Source organism: Podarcis filfolensis (assembly GCF_964270895.1).
Source record: "Podarcis filfolensis genome assembly, chromosome: 3".
Taxonomy (NCBI): domain Eukaryota; kingdom Metazoa; phylum Chordata; class Lepidosauria; order Squamata; family Lacertidae; genus Podarcis; species Podarcis filfolensis.
In genome coordinates, this window is record NC_139606.1 from 56,315,309 (window position 1) to 56,342,855 (window position 27,547).

The 27,547-nt window shown below is 42.5% G+C and overlaps 1 protein-coding gene across 1 annotated transcript in view; it reads left to right on the forward strand.

Annotated features, from left to right (window-relative positions):
- Positions 1 to 800: 800 nt before the first annotated feature.
- CLVS2 (clavesin 2) overlaps positions 801 to 27,547 on the forward strand; it is a 39,462-nt gene continuing 12,715 nt past the window's right edge. The window contains exons 1-3 of the mRNA XM_083606195.1: positions 801 to 2,188; positions 7,440 to 7,614; positions 26,566 to 26,676. Of these exons, the coding sequence (XP_083462321.1) occupies positions 1,800 to 2,188; positions 7,440 to 7,614; positions 26,566 to 26,676 (675 nt within the window). The 5' untranslated portion in view covers positions 801 to 1,799. The remainder of the gene's footprint in view (positions 2,189 to 7,439; positions 7,615 to 26,565; positions 26,677 to 27,547) is intronic.

The window sequence follows — 27,547 nt, forward strand, 5'->3', positions numbered from 1 at the left end:
CCTTCCTTCAGCTTCCTCCTCCCGGCCAACAAAACCGAAGACTAGCGAGCGAGAGGAAGGGTCGTGCTGGGTAATAACAATGCGCGCGCGGGGGGCGGGGGCTGCATCGGGAGCCACTTGCAGCGGCGACAGCAGCAGCAGCAGCGACGGCTGCCGCCCAGGGAGCCTTGATTGACGTCGACCTGCTCGCGAAGCGGCGCATTGAGCGCCAGGCAGAGCCAAACAGCCGCCGAAGCCACCGGCTGGCTCGCGCCAGAGGAGCACAAAGAGGCGGCAGCTCCATCTTTCCCAGCGGCAGCGAATCGGCCCCTCCGAAGAGGATCTCCGCCCGCCTCCGCGCCCTGTCTGCGGCCAGGCGGCGCCGGCATCTGGGCAGGAGGGCGAGGAGGAGCAGGAGACCCACATGGGCATGTCCTTGGCTCGTCTGACCGCGCTCCTCGCCACTGCTTCCCATCGCAGGGAGCTGCCGTAGCTGATGGATGCCGGAAGGTGCCGCATTGCCTTGTGTGGCTTTGCAGCCTGCTTTGCTGGTGCGGATTACTTGGCTGTTCCCTTTTCGCCCCGGATGCCTTTCTCCTGGCGGATGGCTGTTCTGTTGCGAGGCGACTGAATCCTCTCTGGTCCTGCGACTCTGTCTGTCCTCGCGGGGAGCGGGGCGGGTGGTGGGGAGGAAAGGACCTGGAGGATATTTTTACCCCCTGCCTGAGAAAACCTGGGAGCGAACGAGAGGGACATGCGACAGTCTTGCTGGTAGTGGATGAGATCACTGTGTACGTAGGAGGGGAACTGGGGTGGGTGGGTGGAGGGCGAATCCATCCCAAGCTCCATGGGCTAAAAGGGGTGGGGGTGCAAATTAGAACCTCGGGTTTTTATTTTTATTTTTTTAAAGAAGCACCCTTCAGCAGACCAGTTGCATGCCCTTAGCACCCTGTCACGCACTGACTTCTAAATCCACGAGGATCTGAGTTTCTTATTTTGCGGGAGGGAGAAGGAAGTCCCTGGTGGAAACATTGCATTGCCACCTGATTTATTGATACAGCTCTTCTTGCTATCTCCATTGCACCAGTACCAAGGGTGAGATCACTGGTTTGCAAAGAGGAGTGAGGTGGGAATATCTGAAGACAGTGGTGGTGGGGGGAGAGGGAGGAGAGAGATATCCAGTACTGATCGCCCCCAGCTTGGGGAAAGTCACTGTACAGCAGCTGTTTGGCCTTCCTCTCTGCCATCATGTTGCTTTAACAGTACCTGCTGATCAGGGAATCTGGTGATCCAGCCAACATGACTAGTTAACCCAAAGGACAATATTGTGTGGGAGGGAGGCAGGGAGCACCATTGCCAGAGCCAGGCTATAAAGAATACTAGCTCCATCTACTTGGGCCGTGCCAAAGCCATTATTTCTGTCAATCAACAAGCAATTGCAGTGGAAGGAAAGCAATTGGGGGTTTGGTTATATGCAAGGTATAGTTATACTGCAGCTTCGAGCTGTTAGTGGGTGTGGGAAGGGTGGGAATTTGAGGGCGAGGAAGAAAAGCAGCAGCTGAGTGGAGTCACTGTGAACGGGCCACCGTGAGATGGAAAGGAGAAACAGGAGCTGAGGGGGTTGTGCACACTGGACGACATCAGGGTATTTGCTTCGGAGAGATTCATGCTGTGAGGCAAAGGAGCACCAAACTTGTCGGTTCTGGAAAGGGAAATAAGGAACTCCCCTCTCTTTTTTTTGGAAAGAAGAAGAACAGACTTTGTGGCATTAGGGGTTGTCTCCCTTTTTACTTAAGAGGAGTATTGGACGGAGTGGCACAATGACTCATTTGCAGGCAGGCCTGTCCCCAAAGACGCTGGAGAAAGCCCGGCTGGAACTGAACGAAAACCCGGACACCCTGCACCAGGACATCCAGGAGGTGCGGGACATGGTCATCACCCGGCCAGACATTGGCTTTCTCCGGACGGACGACGCCTTCATTCTCCGCTTCCTTCGGGCCAGGAAGTTCCAGCATTTCGAGGCGTTTCGCTTGTTGGCCCAGTACTTTGAGTACCGCCAGCAGAACCTTGATATGTTCAAGAGCTTCAAAGCCACGGACCCAGGCATCAAGCAGGCACTCAAGGATGGCTTCCCAGGAGGACTGGCTAACCTTGATCACTACGGCAGGAAGATCCTGGTTCTGTTTGCTGCCAACTGGGACCAAAGCAGGTAAACATAAGAGTTTGGGTTGTGGGTAGCTGGGGTCAGATGAGACACTTGCCTGAATTTACCATCGTGCTGCAATCTAGAAATGTCACCTCATCATAGCAAACTGAAATCCCGTTTGGCCCCAGTGATGAAATGATGTTACTATTCCTTTCCCAGCCAGCAGAATGCCGGGTGTAAGGCATCTTGTTTTGTCCTGAGTTCTCCATGTGGCAAATTGCAATTTTGATGATCTGATCCAGATGTCCTGTCATAGTGGGGTGGTTTGATAGGTGTCCTTCAAATTCTTTCCAAACACAGAGCTCAGAGACAGGGAGATCAACATTCTTAGGTTCACATTTGCATTGGGCCAGGTTGGGCCATAAAATGTAGGAGAGGGGAATGGTGAATGGAAACTTGTTCTTTTATCTTGGATCCTTCACTTGGAGGGCTGTTGGCTAAGGCATTGTAGAGATCCTGCTCAGTAGGGGAAGAGGGATGGTCTTGATATACCACCTTTAATATCTTTCTGTGACAAGAGCTGTGATGCCTGTAAAGGAGCAAAAGTGTTGGCCGTTTGTCCTGTCACTGACATATTTATCCAATGCAGTTTTGCCTGCTTCTGTGAATTAAGCAGTCAGCTGGGACACAAACAGAGGATGGCGTTCAGGAGTGCTCATTTGCATGTCAACCATAGTCTCCCAGGTCCTGGTCCTACACTATTCAACCCATAATTACTCAGAATTTGCCCCAGTTTGGAGGTAATTTTTATAGTGTTTCCCTCTGGTCATCTCCCATGTTGTAGCAGCAAAGCCTGAACTTCTGCGTCAACATGGGTTGCCCAGAAGATAGAGGTACTTCTTAAGACAACATTCCACTTCTCTTGGTATCTGCATGATGGAAATTACCCATTGTGATATATAATTTCAGATGATACCAATGAAATGTGGGAGCCAATCATAGTGGGGCAGAACATTTGAACTCTGACTTGTTAATTCTACCAGTTTGGTTCAGTTGAGATAAGTGCTGCACACATGCTGATTAAGCACTCTGTCACAATGCTACTGAGCCCACAAGGAGCACCCTATGCACTTGATCCAACCCTCTTGCAGGTACCTTGGAAAAGCAAGGACTTTATCTCAGAGGCAAACTCCATGATTTCTGCCAGTAAATCTATTTATCCTAAAATTTATCAGATGCCTTTCCAGGCAATGAACATCAGTTGCTTAAAATGTAGTGAAATGATAATACAAATGCAAAAGCAGAGTAGTCCTAAAAATATCTTGTAGCAGGAAATTGAATATTCATCCCTAAAGAAATGCCTTTATTCTCATAAAATCCTGCAAGGCTCCATCAAGTCTCCAGAGCATGCAGACTTCCTGGCCCAGGCTGGTCCCAGTTTCTGGTGTGTGTGAGCACAGGCAAGGGACCAGCCTGGTTTACACCACTGGACTCTCTGATGTGCTGGGGATGGATATGCTTTAGGACAATGATGGGGAATCTGTGACCCTCTAAATATTGCTGTACTGAACTCCCATCATCCCTGACAAGTGGCCACACTGTTTTGGGTTGATGGACACTGGAGTCAAACAACATCTGTAGGGTCACAGGTTTCCCACTCCTCCTCTACAGTTAAAAGGGGATTGGCTATCAGGTCTAGCAAAGGCTTTGCCCAAGGTTTTGGAGGGCAGGAATTACTAGGCATAAACAACCTTGAGTTACCGGTACATGTTCTGTGCTGCGATTGTTCTCGTTTGCTCATTCTCTCATGTATATACTGAATGGATGGAGAAGGGAACAGAATTAATGTTTGGCTCCATCTTCAACAGGAACAGTAAAACAACAAAATAGGCCTTATTATGATGGCATAGGTTTTCATTGACAACAGCTGTATTAATCAGATGCAGGAACTGAACTGAGACGGTAGGAGGCATGAGGTGAAGTGTAGTAGAAAATAAATCATACTAACCTAGTTCTGAATTTTCATTCAAACCCTTCCATTTATCAAACTAATACATGTAATACAAATGATTGTACATAGAGCAGAGTGAACAATACATATCTTGTCAAAATGACAGCAGAAACAGAAACACAAGGAAGCCATATTTGCTTATAAGCACTTACACTTTGGGGGGGGGGAGGCAGTTACACCCAGGGCTTGATGTTAAACACTGCCACCATCACAAGGTGATGGGGGGGTTTAATTAAAAAGGTAAAGATGACATCATCAGGATGCTGGATTCTGTATTGTCAGTTTTAAGCTTTTCCTGCAATTGCACATAACCATGAAATAGGCACAGCCCTGGTTAAAACCTGCTGAAGCATAATTTGTAAATTAAGCCTTTCCAAAAGGAAATTCTACTCTGTCAATAGTTTATCATTTACGCTGGTACAACCCCATGCTGTATCAGTGTGAAAATAACAATAGCACAATCCTATATATCTTTGCTCAGAAGGAAGCCCATTTTGTGCATGTTGGGGATTACTCTCAGGTAAGTGTGCATAAGATTGCAGCCTCAGTATGTGCGTTTACTTTTAAATATGTTTTGAGAGTTGGCAACGGTAAGAGTTAATTTTGCTTATAGCACACAAGTGCTACAACCACTTTACAGATGCGTAATTGTGTCTCTTTTCTTAAGGCATACAACACTTTAGAAATGGGATAAACAGTGGTTTTCTAACAGCATGCATAAATAGGGGGCATTAAGCACAGTTAAATTAATCATGGATCTCAGATTATCTTTAGAAATTAGTTATACACTACTGAGTACATAAATGTGACCCATGAGACACTATAAGAAAACTAAGTTTCAGTGAAGGCAGCTGGATATAAAATAGAATTTAATTTACTGGCATGCTAATGCAAATTTTCTCTATGTTACTGAAAGGCAATAGTTCCTAATTTGCTTTTTCAGCTCTTGACATCCTTTACTATTTATTTGAGGAAACTTGAAGATGGAGAAGGAAGAGGTTACTCTTACTTAAATTGTGTCTAATTTTGACTTACAGACACCCTACAGTGGCCTTTGGGAAATTACACATAACTTCATATGTGGCAACATACATACTGCTTACTTTTAATCACTTGATAAGTCATTGAAATGGGTTGGGTAAATATTTTATAGGCACTCCCAAGTTTGAATTAGCTCTGAAACAAACTCTGAGGCTGGGGGATCCTGAAGCATATTCTACAAACTCAGTTTGTACACAGAAATCTGAATGCATGTTGACCCAGTCCTCCCCGCTCCGCACACAGTCCTCTCATGGATAGATTTTGATGTGGTGGTAGTTGTAAAAGCACTACATTTCCTTCAAAGAGATTTACAGGATTGCAAATTTAAGTGTCCCTCAGAACTGAGCACTTGGGAATTTTTCAGAATTCAAACTCAGAAATGCTGGCAAATTTCAAATTTGAGCAAAACTTCGTTTCAGCTCTACTTCAAACATAACATTTAAGTCCTTAAGGTCTGTTTCAGAATGGAGCATGTGTTGTGTTTCATCACTCAGGAGAATACGTTAATGTAATCTGTCACGAGCCTGTGATGGAACTTCAAGTTTACATTCATCCGCCTTACTGTGCTGTCAACATAAATAACGATAAGGATGAGGTGAAATGTTGGATATTGCAAGTCTAGGGTGAATTTATGCAAATAGTTCCTTATGTGGGAAGACTTCAATGCAGATGTCTTTCATCATAATTTGCTTGATGCTGCTGCTTTGAAAACAAAAGCTTACAATTTGTGATTCCTACAATGTATCATGGGGCTAATGGTTCGGATGTCTTAGCCAAGTCTGGAATCAAGACCTGGTGTCCTAACACCAGTTGCTGGGTTTGTCGGCTGCCATTTACACTTCCCAGGACATTCTGGATTAACATTATGTTGGGCACTTTGGAGCATTGCTAGAAATTTAAATGCCAGCTCTCAACCATCCTTGCGACTGCCCATCCATTTTCAGATATGCTTGAGGGATCCAGCAACATGAGAAGGGAGACACAGAGGGCATTTTGCTCATGCCTCTTCAAACCTAGCTTTGGCCCTGGTTTATCACTGAGCTTTTTTTTTTTAATAAAAAAATTGCTGCCTTAAATTGTGTCCCGTAGTGGATATTATTATTCATCAGTGGTGGTGCAAAATGAAGCTTCCTTATCTCAATGCCATGTAAGGCAAGGAGAAGGCTACTTAAGAAAACCAATGTATCCCACGGAGATTGCATATTGACTTCTATTTTTAAGTACTTTTAATAGGTCTTTCTGGATGAACAGGTTCTTTAAATGCTCCGTTCTTTTTAAACTTAATGGCTGCAAACCTGAAAACAGTTACGCTTCAAGAATCCAATTGACTTCCATGAGCTTTAAGCAACTCAACAGGGAGCAGGACTGCAGCCAGTATTGCTACTCTCTCTTGCTAGCTAGCTAATGAGAATTCCACGGCAGGTAAATCATGGAGAGGCATAGAGAAACATACTGAAGGAACATAGCTCAGTGATAGCGCATACACTTTGCATGCAAAGAATTCCAGATTCAATCCCTGGCATCCCCAAGTAGGTTGGGAAAGATTACTTCCCCAAGTCCTTGAGAGCCACTGCCAGTCAGTACGGACAAGAAAGGGATGGGAAACCTCTGGATATTGTTTGCACCATCCCTGATAGTTGGCCAGCTGGCTGTGGCTGGTGGGAGCGAAGTCCAATTGCGTCCGGGGGACCCTGGTTTCCAGACCCTTGAACCTAGTACTAAGCTAGCCAATGGTCTGACTAGGTGTTAACACCTTCCTATGTGGATGGGGCTCAGTGAGCCTGAACAAAGTGCTGGGCTTGCAAACTCTCCCCTCTCTTCCCCCTCTGCCTCCTCTGAAACTTGAGGAAGGATTTATGCTAAGTTTAGTTTCACATTTAATAAGAAGCCAACTTCAAAGCTTGGGCTCTTATTAAACTAGGCAAAGTTTGTTGCAAGCCAAGTAAAGCTAAGATCAGACTCTTTAAAACTGAAACTATAAACTAAGAAGGGGGGGTGGGAGTATACAAACCTGACACTTCACTTGGACTCATTGAGACTCAGCCACGTAAGTTTCATGTTTCATACAAATACTGCTGTGTTGCAGTGTCACCCCAGTCTTAAAGATTTGTGTATTTATCTGATCACATATAGTGAAACTGTGATTACCATACTTTATCATGTGCAGACTGGATACTTTGACAGCAGATTGCAAATAATATCTTTTCTTCTAGCATCGGAATATTCTTAGCTAGCTTAATACGATCTTGTCTCTGTTGGCAGGTACACACTGGTGGATATTTTGCGTGCCATACTTCTTTCCTTAGAAGCCATGATTGAGGATCCTGAACTTCAAGTAAATGGATTTGTTTTGATTATAGACTGGAGCAACTTCACTTTCAAACAGGCTTCTAAACTGACACCAAGTATGCTTCGATTAGCCATAGAAGGCCTTCAGGTAAAAAACTTTTTTAAAGCATTACTCGTATATCTCCTAATCTTCCCTCCTCCTCATCCCAACCCCCTGCCCCCAGTTGGTGTGGTTCCATGCTAAAAACAGAACAAGAAGAATATAAATTCAAACAACCCAGTAATTGAAATGTTAGGATATATATTCATTTCTCTCAGTTTGTGACCTAACTGAAGAATAATCAAGTGGTTGTTTATTTTACGGCTGAGAAACTGAGTCTCATATTTGATGGTTGCCTCAAATCAATCAGCTCTAAATTATTATTGAGGGAAGAGAAATAACAAAAACTCCCAAAGGAGCCAGAGTTGCATTCCTGATGGATGTTGTGCGTTGTCCAGCCAAAGCAAGTTCCTCTTCAATAGTGGTATCAACTTTGGGATTCCCAAATGTGGAGTATAAGTTCATTCCCTATGAACTTGTTTGGAGTCTTCCCTCTGTGTTGTGTCTGTCTCACCTTCACCTGGGGCACATACTAGTCTGGATTGCAGCAGTTGACCTCTTGCGGGTGGGGAAGAGCATCTAAATGCAGGGAGGTGGAGTCAGTGGTGGAGCTTCAAGCTCTGGCGGGGGGTGTGGAGAACAGGCAGGGGCGTGGCTGGCGTGCATCCTGGGGGTGTGGCATGCCACCCGCAGGGGCGTAACGCATGTCCTGGGGGCGTGACACGCATTCTGGGGATGTGGCGTGCCACCTGCGGGGGGGTGGTGCCCAGCGTGGGGGGGGGGGCAGCCGTGATGGCACCCCACCAGGATTGTGCTGCTGGAAGCAGTGCGCTCCCCTGCACCCCTGTTCCTCCGCCAGTGGGTGGAGTCGATGGCATTTTGGCCTCTTCCTTCTGTAACTCATGGTTTTTCACTGATATCTTTTCTAATACCACAGAATAAGTTGGTTGTGCCAGTTGCTATGTATCACATGTAAGAAAACTGAAATTAACCCCCCCAACAAACCTATAATGTAACAGATGTGCTACATTAGGTTTCTGGTGTGTTGTGAGGAGAGAGACAGAACACATAACTGGATATCCATGCTTGTATGAATGGTTGCAGAATTAATTTTACACTAGCCACGCTTCGGCCACCTCAGGACTATGGAGATGCATTTCTGAGATAGTGAAGATCTTACTTTCAGTATGCAAAATGTCATTCCTATGCAAGCTTCCCACCTTGTCTGTTTCTAAGCATCGCTCAGCACATGAGTTGAGTGTGTGTGTGTATTGCACAGCCCTGCCAGCTGCCACCATTGCCTTGAGTAATGCACAGTGGCCCTGTTTCATGTGGTGAATAAATGCTTCACAGCATTTATTTGGGAGGTAGGAAATTTGCTACTGGGACATTGACCGCTGTGGTGAAAGTAATGTCTAGATTGGCTAAAACATATCTTCATGTCCTCAGGATAGAGTTCTGAGGTGGCCTCAGTAGTTCACAAACCACATGGAGAGCTTATTGTTTGTAGTTTCAGGCTATACAGTAAACTGGCTGTCACCACACACCCAGTTCTCTCAATTTTCTACCATGTTTAGGAGTGGGGTGATTCTTGGCCTGGGGGCAACAGAAAATGAGTTCATTAGTGTGGTTAGAGGCACCACAGCACAATGTTTTCAGAGGCCACTATGCAGTAAATGGTTGTGTGATTCAACCCTGTATCTTGAGAGTTTGCTAATACCTTAATGCTTAATGGAAGTTGCTGTGAGCTTTTTCTTAGCCATTAACTGCATACTTGATTAAAGTTATCTATAGGTTAAAGTGCTTCTCTTGCAATGTTAAATCATTGAATCATGGTACATAAGTGCTTTATGTTGTATTTAATAAATGCAAAACTATCTTCATTAAAGCAAATGTTTATCTAAGAGGGAACTGAATTTTTATATCCAAATATTGAGGTTTTTTGCCTCATTTCTTACTGCAGTCAGTTCTGCTTTTACTCGAGGAAATGCTTTCATTCCCTTACATTTCAAGCTCTGAAATGTTTTTATGACTCCTATAAAGCAAATGAGCAACCATCTCTATGAGCTTTTATGCGCTCTGATATTGCAGTCAATTTTAGCAGGGCCTGCCGGAATTTTCATCGTTCTTCTGTAGAGTTATGATCTAAGGCCACTTTCCCATGTCGATTCTACACCCAATATATATCAGGCTAATGAAATGGATTCGCATGTCCCTGGACTTGACACAAGACTGTTAGATAAATGCCAGCTTGGTTGAGGAAATGCACATTTCTTTAGGGCTGGGGCAAAAATGACTCATTTCTCACCCTCCCCCCTGAGTGCAGAAAGTCACTTTCCATTTCTGGAAACTTTAGACACACTTATTTGTTCTTCTGGGCACCATTTTCCTGCTTCTGTGCAGGAATGTGCCCATTCTAGCACATTCTTCAGGTCTTCTAGCTTCTGTGTGGCAGAACATAGGAGCAGGGCTGCACTCAGTAGCCCTGCCTCTAATGTGATGCAAATTGAGAAGCCAGTCTGCTGGCATCCACACATAGAGAGTCGATGTCTACTGGGAAGGTGCTCCCCCATACATACAGCTGGATGTACAAACATCTACAGATGTTCTCACTGTTTGCACAGATGCTGGGAGAGGGCCTTCCCAGAACACATGATATTAGGAGGTGGATACTACTTGGCCTGTTCCTGCTCCTGTGTCACTGCAAGAGTGAGCTAGAATGCCTGAAGGGGGCTACTGTATTTTGCCCTGTTTGCCCACCCGGTTGTTTAATCTGATTGGTGGTGGTAAGCCATGTGACATCACCATAGTATTCTGACATGATGATGCCACAGGCACATTGAAACAAAATCACCCGAGCCCATAAGTTTAAATGACATTGTGGGAAAATCAGAAAGGAAATAGTGTTCAGGAAACAACCAGAAGAACAAAAGGAGCAGCATGGAAACAATGGAAATGTTCAGTTGGAACTTAAATCTGCCTCTTATGTATGTTGTTTTCCTCTTCCATTCCACATGAGCTGTGGTTACTCTTCCCTTGAAAATGCCCACCCTTGGAGTAGATAAAGACATCCCACAGGTTTTTCAAACAAAAACTAATCTAAGGAGGTAGACTTAATTATAGAGCAATCCATTACATGTCTTCTCAGAAGAAGTTAGTCCCATTGTGTTTACTGTGGCTTGTTCCCAGATAAGTGGCTATAGGATTGCAGCCTTCAGTGCCCTTCTCCTGACACCTCACATATGGATTTGTTTGGGGGTATTATACTTCCTTGAGATACATTGGAATTTGGCTTGGGGGCCGTCAGTTGTTCTACAAATCATCTGTTTGTTTATGTTCCTATTTATCAGTGTTAAAGCATTCTTGTACACTGCAATATTAATTCAGCAGCACCCACCAAAACATTTTAAGGAGCCATTCAGGACTCATGATGACTGCCCTGAATGGGCTAAAGTGTTGTGTTGGGAGGCCACTTGCTGAATCTGAATGAAAACCTTCAGGTGACAGTCAGAAAAAAAGAACATTTATAAACTGGTTCCTTTCCTTTTCTTGCCATATGATGTGCACATCAGAAACTGGTCTATCTGAGTTACAGAGCAGGTTAGAAACGTACAGATGGGAGATACTGAAAAAGGAGCGTAACCAATAAGTACACACGGCGTACTTGCTGTCTTGATAAACAACTACGCTATTTAATCAGTGGAATTGTATTTGCTTTGGCTTACAAGACTTTGCCGAGATCACATGGCAGCTGAGGAAGAAAAAAAACTAGCACTCTAGTAAATTAATTGCTTTTACAGAAAAAGAAAAAAGACGTAGAGATGGGTGGATGGGAGACTCCAATAGACTAACACAGGCTGTTTAACACTAAGTACACCTGTATACCAAATCAGCCTGCTTAAAGATAGCCAACATTTTGTACTCCAGACGTTGCACTACAACTCCCATTATCTCTGATTGTTGTCCATATTGGCTGGGGCTGATGGGAGTTGGAGTCCATCTGGAGGTCACCACATTGCCAGTCCTTGATCAGCAGTGACCAGATGGTGTTGGGTGGAGAGCAGTCTACAATAGCTCCTTAAGCTGCAGTTCTAACCGCACTAACCTGGAAGTGAGGTCCGTTGAGGACTTCTGATTGTGCACATGAGGATTGAACTGTTATTCCAAAAAATGGTTGGAATGCGTACTGAGTGATTCTTTGGTGACCTTTTTTCCTGCAAGGTACAGAAGCACCTTGGTTGTGTGTGAGAGATAAGGGATAAATACATGGATGTGAGTCCTCCAGGATGCCCTTTTGTCTTGTCTCACTTTCTGGACCCACATGCATGATTTCCCTCTGGATGTCATTAGGCAATATTTGGTCCAACTCTACCTGATTATGTTGTACGGATGACATTTGAATTCCAGAAACAGTTCATGAGTTGAAAAATAATTTAATACAAGTGAAATGGTAGAGTTTGGTGCTCTTCTTTGAAGGACAGCTTCTTGTTTCATGGTTCTTCATTTTCATTGCTTAGCTCAGAAAAATCTTGCTCTTGGTGTAGAATGGTAAGCAGTGTCATTAATCTGATCAATTTTGGTAGTCGAGCTGCATAGAAAGCCAGATTCTGAATGTTGTGATAAACAAATGTGGGGATTTGAACCCTGTTCTCTCGAAAACAACAGGCATGTTGATCAGAGGTGAAGACTGAGGGCCACATTTTCTTCTAGGCTGTCTTATACCAGTGCTGGGCAAGGCGAGAAGTCAACATGAATAGATGCAAGAGGTTGAGCGTTGGGCTTACTCTATGCTCAGTGCTATGGAGCTTGTGGAGTTGAGTCAGCATGGGAGAACTCATTCATTGTGTCTCCTTCTCCATCATAGGGATTATAATAAAGTGCATTTTCATGTAAAAACCTACCACAAGACTCCGAAGCAGTCCTTTTGCAAAAAAAGAAAGAAAAGTGTATCAAATTGTATTGAAGCTTTGTAGGTAACCTGGATTGAAAGTGTGGCGGCTCTACTGTTGAAACAAAAATCACACTGGAGCTTGTTTGTTTGTAGCAAATAGTTTTCAAATAGTGTAAAAGTCTTAAGCACTTACTGCTGCCTGAGCAGGGGACAATGAAGCCAGACAGATCTGATGTTGAGCAGTTCCATGTTGTTGCAGTGGTCGTTACACAGGACTGGGCTCCCAAGTCCCCTCTTGCCCAGCTCCCCTGACTTTCAGGGGTTGGTGAAGGAGGTCTTCTTGTCTGTACAGTGGTACCTCAGGTTACAAACGCTTCGGGTTACAAACGCTTCAGGTTACAAACGCCGCTAACCCGGAAGTAGTTACCTCGGGTTGCAAACTTTGCCCTAGGATGAGAATAGAAATCGTGCGCCGGCAGTATGCTGGCAAGCGGGAGGCCCCATTAGCGAAAGTGCGCCACAGGTTAAGAATGGTTTCGAGTTAAGAACGGACCTCTGGAATGAATTAAGTTTGTAACCCGAGGTACCACTGTATTATTAATGCACCCAACGGCTAACAAGCCTAGTGTTTAAAAATCTGTCCCTGTTTCCTTTCCCCTTTTTATGTTATTACATGTAATTGGCCTTCACACATCGCTGAGCATTTCCAAGGAAGTCTGCTAATTAATTAAAGCAAAAATTACTTAATAAGCATCCTTTTAAGAACATACAGCTCTTCCTTGCATGAAAATATTGTGAAGTTAATTAACACTTCCATAATTTCACACGCATAGGAGAAGCTCTGTGTGTCATGGCGCTTCCTGTTGTCAGTATAACTGAGTGAAGAACAGGGACTTACACCATGATCCCTGCCCCACACTTCCAACACCCTAGCTACTGGGAATACTAGAATTTTCTTCCAGTTCTCAGGAACCTTTTTCAGCCCAAGGGCCACATTCCCTTCCATGCAACCTTCCGGGGGCCACATGCCAGTGGTGGGCAGGGCCAGGGGCAAAAGTGGGTAGAGCAACAAGTGGGAATGTGATATTTGTTTCTTCACACATTTGCACACCCCTCCCTATCCTGCAACCAGGCAAGCAAGAAGCATTCCAGCTGCACAAAATGGGGTACTCAAAGAGGATACAAAAGCATAGCCAGTAAGGGGTGTGGCATGGGAACAAGGGTGTGGCCTGGAGAGAATCCCAAGGGCCAGACAGAGAGGCTTGGAGGGCCACATTTGGCCCCTGGGCCTGATGTTCCCCATCATCCCTGATCTGCTTCCATATTCCCCTTTCCTGCATACAAGCATAATAACCTATCCCCACTTCTCCTCTCTCTCAGTGCTGAGTGCTTGGCACCTCCCGCAGGGCCAGTGTTTAGTAGTTATATCCCCAGGGACTGATGGGTTATTTGAGAATTGTCCAGCATCATACTGATTCCCAGGTACCTCTTTGTATCTCGACGAGATTCATTTATACTTCCCCCTGACCCCTGCTTTCCCACCATTATGTTGTCCAGATAAGTTTGATATTTGAAAGCCTCCTTAGAGAATGGCATTCAGCATGATGCTTTGGTTCACGGATGGCTGGGACAAGGGGGCAGCCAGGCCTGTTCTGTGCTCCCTCTCTTTCTCCTGGTTTTGCTGAGCTTACTGGCTAGTTGCTCACATTATGTCGCAGCATCAAAGGTTAGTGATGAGCTAGCAGATCAACACACTGGATGGATTTCTGTGAAGGTAGCAGTGTAGTAAAAGGTGTTTGTGTGATATATATATATATATATATATATATATATATATATATATATATGAGAAAGGATAGTCAGAGTGCCACATTATTAAAATGTCTGTGTCAAGGTGATATTTAACTATTTGAGGCAAAGTACAAGGAGGGGGAGGGAAAGGGATATCCAGTTTAGGCTGCCATCCTTCTAAGGGAGCAACCCTAACTGAACACAATGGGGTTTTCTTCTGAGAAAACATGCATAGAATTGCACGCTGTGGATGTGTAAATAAATCACGTGATAGGACTACTTTTAAAAAAATCACTTCAAATGAGGGAAGGGGAAATAGGGAATGTTCCAGGTGTTATAAATTGATCATGGGTGGACTCTTTAGACAGAATCATTGTTTTTTACATCTTTGTTTGGAAACACATGTTGGGGGAGAAACTTGCTCTCTTTAAGGGCTTATTTAATGTTACACAAAGGCAGAAGGCAAATGCCAGAACTTCTTTTAAAAATTATTATTATTCCATCTCTTTGGAAGTATCTTAAAGCGAAACCAGAGAAATGCTAAAGCTGCAATTTAAATTTGAGTCACAGAAAATGTATTAGAAAAATAGAGCAAGTTTGTTTATAAGAAGCTAAGCTTCCCAGTGTTGTCATTTGGTGAAGTCATTTCTGGGATCTGCTGCAACAGATTAAAAACAAAAACCAAAGTAGGCACAGTGGTACAATACTGCTGCTCTTCATTTGTATGCTGACAGATGGGAGAATGTATTGTTCATGCCTGAGAGGGACAAGGAAGGGCTGTCTGAGTTTGCACTTACAGTAGCTTTCTCTACATTTTGAGCCTTTTTTGTGTAAATAAAGTTCTATCTATTCCCCAAAATGATTTTGTAAAAGGCTGGCATAGGCAATGGGAAAGAATCTGTATTTAATCTCAGCTATTCAATTTGTATTCATGTTTGTCTAAGGTAAACCTTCATTGCTTTTACTTGCTGGGTTTTGATATGATAAGGTATATAATTTTGAAAAAGGGTTCCTGCATCTTTGTCCAGTGACAACCTATCATCAAACACATACATCCATGAACTCCCATTTCTTTTCAAGTCTATTGAATGGAAAGGGAAGTAATCATCACTCTTGTCAATGAGCAATTAATTACTATTGCTTGTTCTCCTGTAATGGCATAAAAAACCATGCTGATGACATTAACGGCTGTTATTCAAGCCAGGCTAATTAGCAGTTCTGGTCTAAGGTAATGTTGAGTTGCAATGAAAATCATGTCAGAGTAATGCTGGAAATATTGTCAGTTATCAGCATAGTTCTCTGTATACTTGGATGCCAAGCAGTTCCTCACTTAAGCTGACAGTTACCATGGTGAGCCTTGATCAGTTAGTATGCAAACATGCATTAAATTGTGGTACAGGAGAATAAACACAGATCTTAGATGCTTAAAGCGTGAGGCGAATAGTTGTGAACTATGTGAAGAAAATTGCTCCATTTCTTTTCTTTCTTTCTAACTCATAATGTTTCCAAAGGGCAGCCAGTAGGTTCTTAAGATACATTAGAAAACTTGAAAATAGACAATTTAAAAAAGTAATCTGCCATTCAAACAACCCCCTGCTCTTTCCTGACTGCTAAATGACTGATCAAATTAGGCTTCATGTTGGTTCTAGAGCAGATTTTGGTTGGATTTCCTTAGCCATCTGAAGAAAAAGAGTCACCTAATGAACTTTCCCCAGTTGGATTTGCTGCTCTGGGGGCACCACACAGAGACCTCTCTCAATTGACAGTAAAGTTTGTAACCAATGGTAGGGAAGGAAACGATTTTTTATTTTTTTTTAGTTCCTCCAAATCAAGCAAGCAAGCAGGTCAGAATTGTTGTAGCTTTGACCTAAAAGGCAACGTTCAGGCATATTGATTTCTAAAAAGAAAAACTGGAATCTGGAGAAAATGAGTGATAGGTTTCAAAGTTTGGTTTGATTTTCTTTGAAAAATACAAAGGACGGCAACATTCAATTTGTTCTGTTAGGGTTTATAGATGGGGGCTTGGCCTGCTGTCAGAAACTATGCAGCAATCAGACAATGCACTATTGTGGTTTTATTGCTATTTTCCTCTTCTGCTTTTCAGGAAATGGGGAGGAGGACAGGTACACTGAATTGTTTTCTGGCCTGTTGGCAACCCTACTACAATTACATGGTGGGGGTGGTTGCAAATTAGCCAGTCGAATAGATTGCAGATGGACTTGGTGGAGCAGAAATTATATAAATCTGTAGCAGGGAAATGACTTTGTAGAGCTGTGACTTCAGTGCTTAAGAAGCTGAGCAGAAATGTAGTGGTAGCAACAGAATCCAGGAAATATGCATAGATTAGGTGACACCTGGAAATAAGATTTCATTGTTGAGAAAATAGCTTCGTGACTTTCATCAAACTTAACAAATTGAAATGACAACAACTGAGAAAACCTGAAAAATTTGTTTACTGATTGACCACTGGGCTTTCCGCAACTACTTTTTGGGTGTCTCCAAGCGATAGATTTGTCCCTTAAAAATCTTGCCCTCACTAATGGGCAATATATTAATGTGATTAGATTTTCCTGTTATGGTCTGATTTGTGAATGATGTTTCCAAAGCCAAGCAATCCTATGATAATGAACAGTGCATGACGCTCATGTTGTGTGAATGAGCTTGAAGAAACTAAACATAATTAAGTGAACGTTCATCATCTGGAATAGTTCAGGGTGAATTCATACTTGCAATTTCCAACAGCAGTAAATTAGTCCAGCATTAAAGTACCTTACTCTGGACTTTCCACACAGCCAAATCAGTAGGGAGCTGGCTAGCAATATAGACAGTAATGAGGTGAAACATAACATTGTTGGAGTTACTGCTGGAATAAAGTGATGCTGTTTGATTGCATAGATGCAAACACACAACCCTTGGTGGTTTTCCACCTTTCCTTCCAAACAAGTTTCAGTATATATTTCCACAATAGAGGGTGATTTCTTTTGAATGTGAGAAGAGCTATATGGTGTGCATTTGTTAATATTTATTATTTATCAGGCATTTAGACAGTAGATTGGAACAGCTACTAATCTCTGTAATTATGTATTTAAACAGCAGGCAATAACAGCTCCAGAACAACCATTAAAACCTGTCTAATCAATAGTGTGCAACTTTCTGAATGTTTACTGATTTAAAGCCCATAAACTCATAAATGTAATACTGCTGGGACAGCATTCTGTGCATTTTAAATTCAGGCGTGCAGCTGCAGATACGATCTTCAGACAAAATCTGTGCTGTTCAAATTGCTGTCAGCAGTTAGAATGGGCCACTCTGAATGCTTCAGGGAGTTCAGTGTGCCAGGAAAGTTGTTGCAGGATCACTAGGCTAATGGACATAGCCCATTTGTGTCTTCTGGGCATGCAGTTACCATCCAGCAGCCTTTAGATATCAGTCTGTCTTAGTTATGTGATTGGTGCATTTCAGCACCTCCAGGGCTCTGGACAGAGCAAGCATGGCTTGGAGTCAATAAGTGACTGCTGAAAATGAGCAGAATACTTGTGAATTCTAGTAAGCAGTTTCTACAAATCTTCCCCAAACCTAGGCCCTTATATCTATTTCTGCTGGAATTTGAATGAGGGCAAGAAATTCTGAGTAAACTTCCTTCCTTCCTCCTTGTGGGGCCCAGATTGATTCATGGAATTTCCCTCTCAGTTTTTGTCCATCTAATGGTTAGGCTAAGGATGCTAATATCATTAAGATTATAGACTCATGTAGCTGGAAGAGAATGAATCACCCCAGGACAGTACATTCACCAGCTCTCTGTAATTCAGCCTTGTTGATCAAGGTGACAGCATGTCACATATAGGGGAAAAGGTGAAAATAAACGTGGCTGGAAATAGTGCTAGCTTATCACATCTTTTGTGCACAGGCCATGGAATATGGTAGATTTCAATCAGCTTGACCTTTCTGAAGGTTTCAAAAGAAGTACGCATTTCTGGGGCATAGCCAGCATTTCACTTCAATTTATTAATTTTGATAAGTCACTGCTGAATTTACAGTTCCTGACCCATTGTTCATTCCATTAAGCAAATGCAACCATTCCTAGTTGCCTTAAAAAAAGAAAGGAAAAAAAGTGCACAGCAAGTTTTCTTACAACTTCAGGATGCAAAGAAAGATTACTTTGTTTATGTGAAGCTAAGGGAGGAATTTTAGACCAAAGAAAATAGCTCAAGTTGGAATCTAAGCTGAATTTTAAAGATACTTTTTGAGGGTTACTTTTCCAAAATGTTCAATCCAAAACTATTGAGAGCCTTTTAGAATTTTGTTACTGGTTTTAACAAGGTGCCATAGAATGCTGTATGATCTCATTCTACATATGTTGTTAGTACTTCAGTTTTAGATGCGTCATGGAAGTAGAAAAGTGTTGCACTGTTGCTTCTTAGAATAAGCCTAGACAAGGGACATTATTTTTTAATTCTATTAAATCAGAACATTGCATTGTTTTGAATTGCCAACATTAAAAAGATAATACTGCATTTGCAGCTTACAGTGCATTTTTGCTGAAACTACTTCTAGATAGGGACGCGGGTGGCGCTGTGGGTAAAACCTCAGTGCCTAGGACTTGCTGATCGTATGGTCGGTGGTTCGAATCCCAGCGGCAGGGTGAGCTCCCGTCGTTCGGTCCCAGCTCCTGCCCACCTAGCAGTTCGAAAGCACCCCTAACTGCAAGTAGATAAATAGGTACCACTTTATAGCGGGAAAGTAACGGCGTTTCCATGCGCTGTGCTGGTGCTGGCTCGCCAGAGCAGCTTCATCACGCTGGCCACGTGACCCGGATGTGTCTTCGGACAGTGCCGGCTCCCGGCCTCTTAAGCGAGATGAGCATGCAACCCCAGAGTTGGTCACGACTGGCCCGTACGGGCAAGGGTACCTTTACCTTTTACTTTTAGATATGCCCCTACAAGCTGGAGGATATGTATTTGGCGAGCTTTAGTTTGACAATAAATTATTTCAGGAAACTCCAGCAGTAGGTAGCTTCTGTTTCTCCTTGGGTATTTGAAAGGGATGGCTCAAGTGAATTGGGAGTGGATCAGTACCCTGTACAATTGCTAGTAGATACTACCAGCATCAATTCTTTACTAAGTAGGGTGTGCAGAATTGCAACCATAAATGGATTTTCTGTGCCTTCGGAGCAGAAGGGAAATATTAACTTTATACAGTCCTTATTCTGTCACCTTAAATTTATATCAAATGACTAATAAACACCAAATAAAACATGTCAATTTACTCAAGTCTTGATAGTTTGGGGCCAAAAATAAAAAATAAAAAATCACTGCTTTAAATCCCGCTTTATATAAGAAGACAGTTTCAGCCAACATTGCCTTAGATTCAGCACTTTGTCTGGCATTTGCTCTGAATACACCCTGCTGCCGCCAACCATGTGACCTTGCACCTGTTATTGACTCACTCAAGTGTTTGATTGCTGGCTCCTTTTGTCTGTGTATCTGTACGGAGGTGTGAAAATGACTTTTTTTGTGACATGATCTCTAGGCTGTCTCAGCACCTGCATCCTCTGTCAATGGCAGATCGGCATAAGCAGAGTCAATTTGCATCAAGCAAGAGCAGTTTTGATTGTGCCTCTGCTTGTCATATGGCCTCACGGACGGAGTCTGCCTGCAGCTGGTGAGAATATGCCTCTTTTCTCCAAGGGCGGCTCTTGACTGTTCAGTGAAAAGATGGCAATTCTCATTCTGGGATTAAAGCCTCATCCTCTGGGAATGCTGATGCCGCAGATGCCATTTATTTAAGAGGAGCTTGAGCTCGCAGATCCCTTTAAGGAGCACTCTGGTGCAAATCTTTTTGTTGCACACTTGGGCATTGATCTAGCTCTAGTAATGTTATTTATTTTAAGGCATTCTGTGCCATCTTCCTGTCAGACATGACATTCAAAGCAGCTTATAGTTTCATAAAAGCAGAATGAATTTTTCAAAAAGCAACAACCCTGAAAACCACTGTAAGAACAGAGGGTGATGCCTAGCATGGGCATGCACACAGGGTGTGTCGGGTGTGCAGTAGCAACTGGAAGGCACCATATATCTATTTATATACTGTGCCTCAGCCCCGCGTGTTTATCAAAATACATACCAGCTCCATTCACATTCGGATGTACATCTGTGCTCCACTGAAATGATGTGCATCTCCTATCCAGAGCCACCCCTTTAACTGCCTGGTGATCATGTCACAATTTTTATGTAGGGTGGTGTAGAGATTAGGACTAGATGTTGCATTTTTTGTTTTCCTTTCCCATTAATGATACTGCTTTAAACTGCTGCTCCTAGATTATTATCTGATGCTTCCAATTTATTTTGTGGCCTGAAGTATTTGCTCTGTTCTTCTCCTCAGCATCTGCAGTTTTGGTGTAATTCATTATCTGGGTTGTATCCAACTAAGTCATACTCACATAGACCCACTGAAATGAATGCACTTACATTAATCATGCCCACTGACTTCAGTGGGTCTTCCCTTATCTCACCAAATTCACAGCATTCCATGACTTCTGCCACCTCTTACCATTTCTTGCATCATCTGACCTCTTTGGGGTATTAACTTCTCTTACTTCAGAACCAAGAAAAAAACTCTTAGAAAACAATAAGGAACTTCATAAAGAAATCACAAATGTTCTTCCATCTTGAAATGGATGGAATGTCCCCAGCTTTTGTCTTCTAGCAGGTCAGTCAGAGATCGTTGCCCTTGCAGATCCTGAAGAGCTTCAGCTGTCATCTCCAACGCCTCATTTATCTGAGCACTTCTTCCAACCGACATCATGCTTTCTGGGATGGTCTGGTTGGCTTGCTCTCCTAATACAGAAGTTGCTTCTCTGCTAACTCTGCTCTTTGTCCTGGACTCTGATGGCTCCCCACCCCCAATAATAGACTCCCCAGTCCTCCCTGCCCCTGAGCCTACTTGCTTGATGTCATGGGCAGGCTGGATGCAAAGAAGTGGTGGGAGTTACCAGCTGGGGAACCCCCAAGGGAACCCCCAGGGGAAGACGGCTCAGAGCCAGGAGATTGGTGGTGGGACAAGAATGGTCAGAGAGAGAAGAGGGGGCAGACTGGGAGGAGGAGGTGTCAGAAACCTGGAGGTAACAGGGTTTAGTGAGCAGGAAAAGGCGGAAACAGAGTGCAGTCCAGAATCAGAGGCAGAAGTGGAGGCTGGAGAAGAGTGGGGGCAGGACTGAAGAAGCTAGGGAGTATTTGTCTCCTGCTGTGACCAGCTCCCTTCCCTTCTAGTGTTCCAGAACACAGAGAGGAATAAAGAGCTTGGAGCAAGAGAGACAAGACAAAAGAGCCTCAGGTTGTTGGGGAAGCACCTGGGGGAGGGGTCTTAGAGACCAGTGGGAAGGTGGGGACCTTCAGTCCTTGCAGCTATTGGTGTTGTCCGCTCAATCTATTGGAGCCTGTCTTTGCATGCAGGGGAAGTTCCTAACTTATCTACGGTTTGAGACCCATCAGCTACCCTGGTTTAGCTGGCCAGTCAAAGCCAGGGTGTAGCCATTGTTGCATGCTGACAGCTTCTAGGGGCCACAGATGAGAGCTGAGTGGAGACCAAGGCTGACAAACTATCCCAGAAGGAGCATGGCATGTACCCCACCAGAGGTACTAACCCTACCCCACAAACCCCTGCAATATTATCTTACATACTCTGTCCTGGAGTCTATTGGGTGTTCCCCTCCTTGCACAAGCAATACTGCTTTCACTGCTGAGAGCAAAATCTGCAGAGACTTGTGCTTCCTATTTATCTCTCTGTAAACAAGTGAGGTTCCTTTCTTGCTGCTTTTACTTCCTGCCAAGTGTCATCCTGGCCTTTATGCCCATTCATAATTGCCTCCTTGGCGAGTATCGCAGTGAACAATGATTTTGGTAGATTCCTTCTGTAGGGGTTCTCTTAGCTTACTCTGAAGGGCTTTCCCAAGGGTAGCCAGCTCTTATGTGGTTTATTGCCACTTCCTTCATGTTGCTCTTGCCTCTAAGCAGAACCTTTTTTTTGGTCATCTGTTGTATTTACTTTAAAATGGTTCCCAGAAAGCTTAGCCCTTCAATTATCAGGGCTTGGGGGGCATTCCTTTGGTTGGGTCCTCAGGCTACCAGCCTTTGCCAACCTTTGCCAGCCTTTGCCAACCATGGGCATCAGGTTGGTGAACCTTGAGCTGAGGAGCTTTTTCTTATAAAAGGAGACACATGAAAAGACATACCCACAGAAACTTCAGGAGGTATGGATAAATCTAGTCAGTTTATTCAGAGGACTTTATTTTGAACAAAAGTGAGGTTAAAAAAATTAGCGGTTTTTTTCTTGCAGATCTATCTGCAAAACACACGAAACACACGAATCAGCTTTCCAACTTATAAAACCTCATTCATCAGTAATGAAATGTGTGACCCATAGCTAATGAAATGTGTAGCAACAGCTGTACACCTGAGGGGATCGTAGAACAGGAACAGATCTGACAGCTCCAACTAAACTCCTAGATTCTGGTTTTTTCCATTTCTTTCATTGATATGTGTCCCCCCCCCCCATCTGAAAGCATCAGCTGCATGTTATGTCATTCTAGGGTCATGTCAACCACAGATCAACTTTATATTGTAAAATAACAGGGGGAGAAGTGTGCTCTCATCCTGGGAATATGCAGTGACGAACTATATGGCATTTTAGCTTGGGGATTTAGTGGACCTGTATTTAAAAGTTCACGAAGCTGAATGAGAGTTTCTGATTCAGAACTGCAATGCGCACAGGAACGTAACTCCAGATAAATGATCTGTTGGTCAGTTTAATGAGTCATCAACGTGGATTCCTCAAGCCTTCTCTGAGTTGAAAACAAATCAGGAACACTGCTGGAGTCTACACCGTCATCATCAGCATTGTGGTTGAAGATTTTGTATCCACAGCTTTTAGTACCGATAGAAAACAGAAAATCCAATAAACTAGCCATTAAGCTGCCATAGGAACAAAAGACACAGGTACTCCGGGTTTTATCCAAAGTACCACATTGCTTTCAGGAGAAAAGAAAAGAAAAACCACATGTGAAGATTAGCACTTGTAGACTGATGACCCTTACTGCATCAAACGGCTGATTCTGCTGTTTTATACTCTCACCAGGTAGCTTTTCCTGTTTTGCTGACCATGCATTCTGCAACTCAGGTGTTCTGTAGGGAGGGGGAGAGAGAAAGAGGTGGATGATTCAAGAAGATAATAAAAGTCACATTTTAAACTTCTGCTGAAGTTTTAAGTGTGTCTGCCTCACATTTAGAAAGTGGGTGAAGGGTTTATATATGAGGGCTCCCATGTGAGAAAGGGCAATATATAATGAAATCATGAAATCATCACCAGAAGATGTTGAGCTAAAAAGGGAAACAGTGAATCTCTTAACAGGAAGTTTAGGAAAAAGTCAGTGGGATGATTTCTGAGAGAGGCCGTCAGAGTTGGGAAAACATCTTTGCTTGAATTGTTCATCTGAGAATAATCATGGTGCATTCTTGACTGGAAAGCAGGAAGGTGACAAAGGATACATGTCTACTGCATAAGAGACTTGGCTGTTAAGTTTGAATGAATATGATCCAGCCTCTTCATAAATCTTGACAGTCAGTCAGCAACCAAAAAGTTAACCTGATTGTAGTACAAATATATCGTAGCATTAAAAATTCCAAGTGCTATTTGTGTTGTTCCCTAATCAGCTCTTGCTACTATATAGTTGTACATGGATATTCAGCAATTACATTAAATTGACATTTAAAAATCCATTGTTGCTTTGCACAATGACTTGTATAATTTCCCTAAGAGCTAGTGAAGTACAACTAGAATATTGCCTGCAGATATGGTAAATAAGGTTCCAATCTTTTACACACACAATATAATGTTTGTTCTGCACCTGCAAGGAATAGATCTTTTAGTGTATATTTGTATATAATAGATATTCATGTGTACTGTATTTGATATCTATGTATATATGTTTTTAGTGTATTTGCGTATGATAGATCTTTATGTATATTTGTTTAAAACTCTGTTAATTTTATTTATATTTTGATAATTTTATGTCTACTTGTTTTTGAAGTCTGTTGATTTTATCAGTGTTTTACTTAAGGTACACAAGGTATTCTTTTTTTATTAACCAGTCAACAAATCTTGCTTTTAAAATAATCCCCCTTTGCCAGGAACAACACTACCTCTTAGTCTGGTCTACCTCACTGTGTTGTTGCAAAAATAAATCAGACACTTTTTTTTTTTTACACACACTGATGTGGTTGTTATAGTGGTAGCCTAAATATCTTTACTTGGATGTAAGACCCACTGAGCTTAAGGCAGCTTCCTTCTAGCTGATTAGTTTAGGATTGCAATCTTGCTAGGAAAATGTGACATAAGTAAATAAAGTTTAAGAGCATATCCCAGGAGCTGGGCATAGCAGTAATGTATGGAAATGCACATTGGGTTGAGGGGCAGTATATAGGCGTGTCTCCCCACTTATGTGGGGGTTACGTTCCCAGGTACCATGCAGAATTGTGTATCGTGCGAACACTATCTGAAAAGCCTGTAAACACCCGAAAACTATTGAAAAACCCTTTAAAAACCAGCAGCACTTACCAGACTGGCATGAATGGTGGCAATGATGTCTCTCAGCCTTCCTCATCACTGGAGGATGATGTGAAAATAACGACAAAGGGGGTAGACCCAGCACCCCAAAGTGGGATTGCAGTTGCAAAGGTTCCTGGGATTGCTAGCTGTTTTCTTGCTCTTTTCAGGCTGTTTTTGCCCTTTCCATGCCTTTTTTGCAGTTTAAACCTATTTATTTACTTATTTCCTGGCTTTGCATGTATTTGCTGTTGCACATAAGTCAAACATGTGTCGGGGTGTGTGTGCCTGTACTGAAGCGTAAATCTTTAAATAACTGAATTTATTACTTGGAATCTGCCAGAAAGGATCATCAAAGCTCTGCTGAAACTTACGAAATCGCATTTCTCTTGCTGCTTAAAATTAATACAAAAACTACAATATGTTGAGAGAAGGATGTGCTTTAAGTGATAACTTGGAAAGATGTTGTAGACAGAGGCTATGATTCTACAGAGAGGATGGATAATTGTGCGCACAGGGAGAGGTGTATACATGGCATGAGAGAAAAAAAGTGAGAGGGATAGATGGACTGGAACGTAGATAGGAAGGTTCACCTAGGTTACGTTTTCAAGATTTCCTTTTTTCTTTTGCAACAATGAGGCCTTGGAACTTGCATTTTAATATGAAAACCCAACATTCCAGGGTTTTAACAAAATCATTAGAAACCTGCCCCTCTGTACACAGATTCTGTGAGCCGCCAAGTAATGCAACAGAGTCAAGTATTGCTTGTAAAATTGGTTTGCACGGTTACATTTTCCATTCTTTCATGTTTCTTTAATAGCCGCCTGTAGAGAAACAGCCAAAACCAATTTAGAAAGCAGTTCAGTAGAGAAGCTTTCTCCCTACATTTCTTATAGAAAAATCTCTCTGAGTGTGCAGCATAGACAGAGGTTCATAAATATTCTACAGTCACGTTTAAAGAATACATAATGTAGTTTCAGCTTTATGATGTATTGTGAGTACTGAGTAAGTATTTACCTGTAAATCCCTCATCTCTTTTAATAATCTATAACACAGGAAAACAAATATATAATTGTTAGACCGAGGAATGGGACAAACTACTGTGTTAATTTATTGAAACATTTATAGGTTCCCCCTCCCCATTCAAAGACTCACAAGGCAGCTAACAACATATATAAAACAAGAATAGTGTTCATTCATAAAAGATAAACGAAAGTGAATTTGGGTACATGGATGGGGAAAACAACTTTTGATGGCAAATCTTGTATCTAGAATGAACATATTTGAACTGCTACCTAGCAGGCAAAATTGCCATCTCTTTATCTGAAAGATTGAGAGAGAGCTACTGACAGGAAACTGGGCATCTTGGTTATTGCTATCCTGAAATGAAAAATTGGAATTCCATTCTTTAAATGCTACCTTACTTTTGTTCTTTGCCTTTTATGTTTAAAATAATGCGGCTACATTTTAGGATAGAGAATTCAAATGCCATGCATGAAATGACTTAGGTGTGATAATTGCCAATAGAATATTGGATTTGGAGTGAGAAGGTCTGGATTCAGATTCGCATTCAAGCATGATTGCACTAGCCAAAATCTCAGCGAAACCTACTGTGCAAGGTTGTGTGAGGGTGCACTTTGCGATGAGAAAGAAGCAAATTGCAACTGTGATGAATAAAACAAGGCCACTAACCATCTTTTATATGTATTATATCCTAGGACAGTTTTCCAGCTCGCTTTGGAGGAATTCATTTTGTAAATCAACCATGGTACATCCATGCCCTCTATACAGTTATACGGCCATTTTTGAAGGAAAAGACAAGGAAAAGGGTATTTTTCTCTTGTTTGTTTGCATGGTTTTGCAAAATTGTTCTTTGTTTCTAGATTGATCACTTTGATTGGCAAGCAACACAAGCAGCAGAGGCAGTGCCCGTAGCATTGAAATAAATTCCTTATGAAACACATTCACTCATTCTAAAACTATGTTTGTTTCATCATGCAATGTGCCAATGGGGAATGGTTTCTGTTGTTCTATTAAGAGTTTTAACTTCCAAGATATTAGGAAGCTTTGCAAAATCATAATACAGTAATCATATTTTTTAAAGAGTAAGAACAATTGTAAATATGTTTTATGTAAGAGATAAAACATTGATACCAATAGACTTTAGCATCCAGATGATAACAGAGACTAAATAAATTCACTTTCAAACACTGTTCCTCGATCAATCAAAGCCTAGCCCCGATTTTATAAGTTTTACAGTGCTTTAAAATGTTCTGAACCTAATGCAGTAAGCATAGTTTAAAAATGCTGTGTGTAAGTTAATAAAGAAGCTGTCATGAAATGGGACATAATCAAATTGCCTGTGTTTTAATTTATGGGGAGGTACATTTTCACAAATCTTGGTTATGTTGGGTGCAGGTTCCTAACCTATTACTTTTATTGAGGTGCATAATGCTATAAGTAGCCAACATGTGAAGCATTGGAGTAAAATACTCCCAGGAAGCACCCCATCAATAACTGGACTATAGTATTTTGTACCAGCTGATACTTCTGAATATCATCTCTGCAGATGATATTCAGAAGTATCAGCTGGTACAGAATACTATGTTGACTAGTCAAAGTTATAAAGTCATGAATGGCTCATGTTAACTTAACATTAGACAAAAATACGACACCTGTGTTTTAACATATGGTGATGTA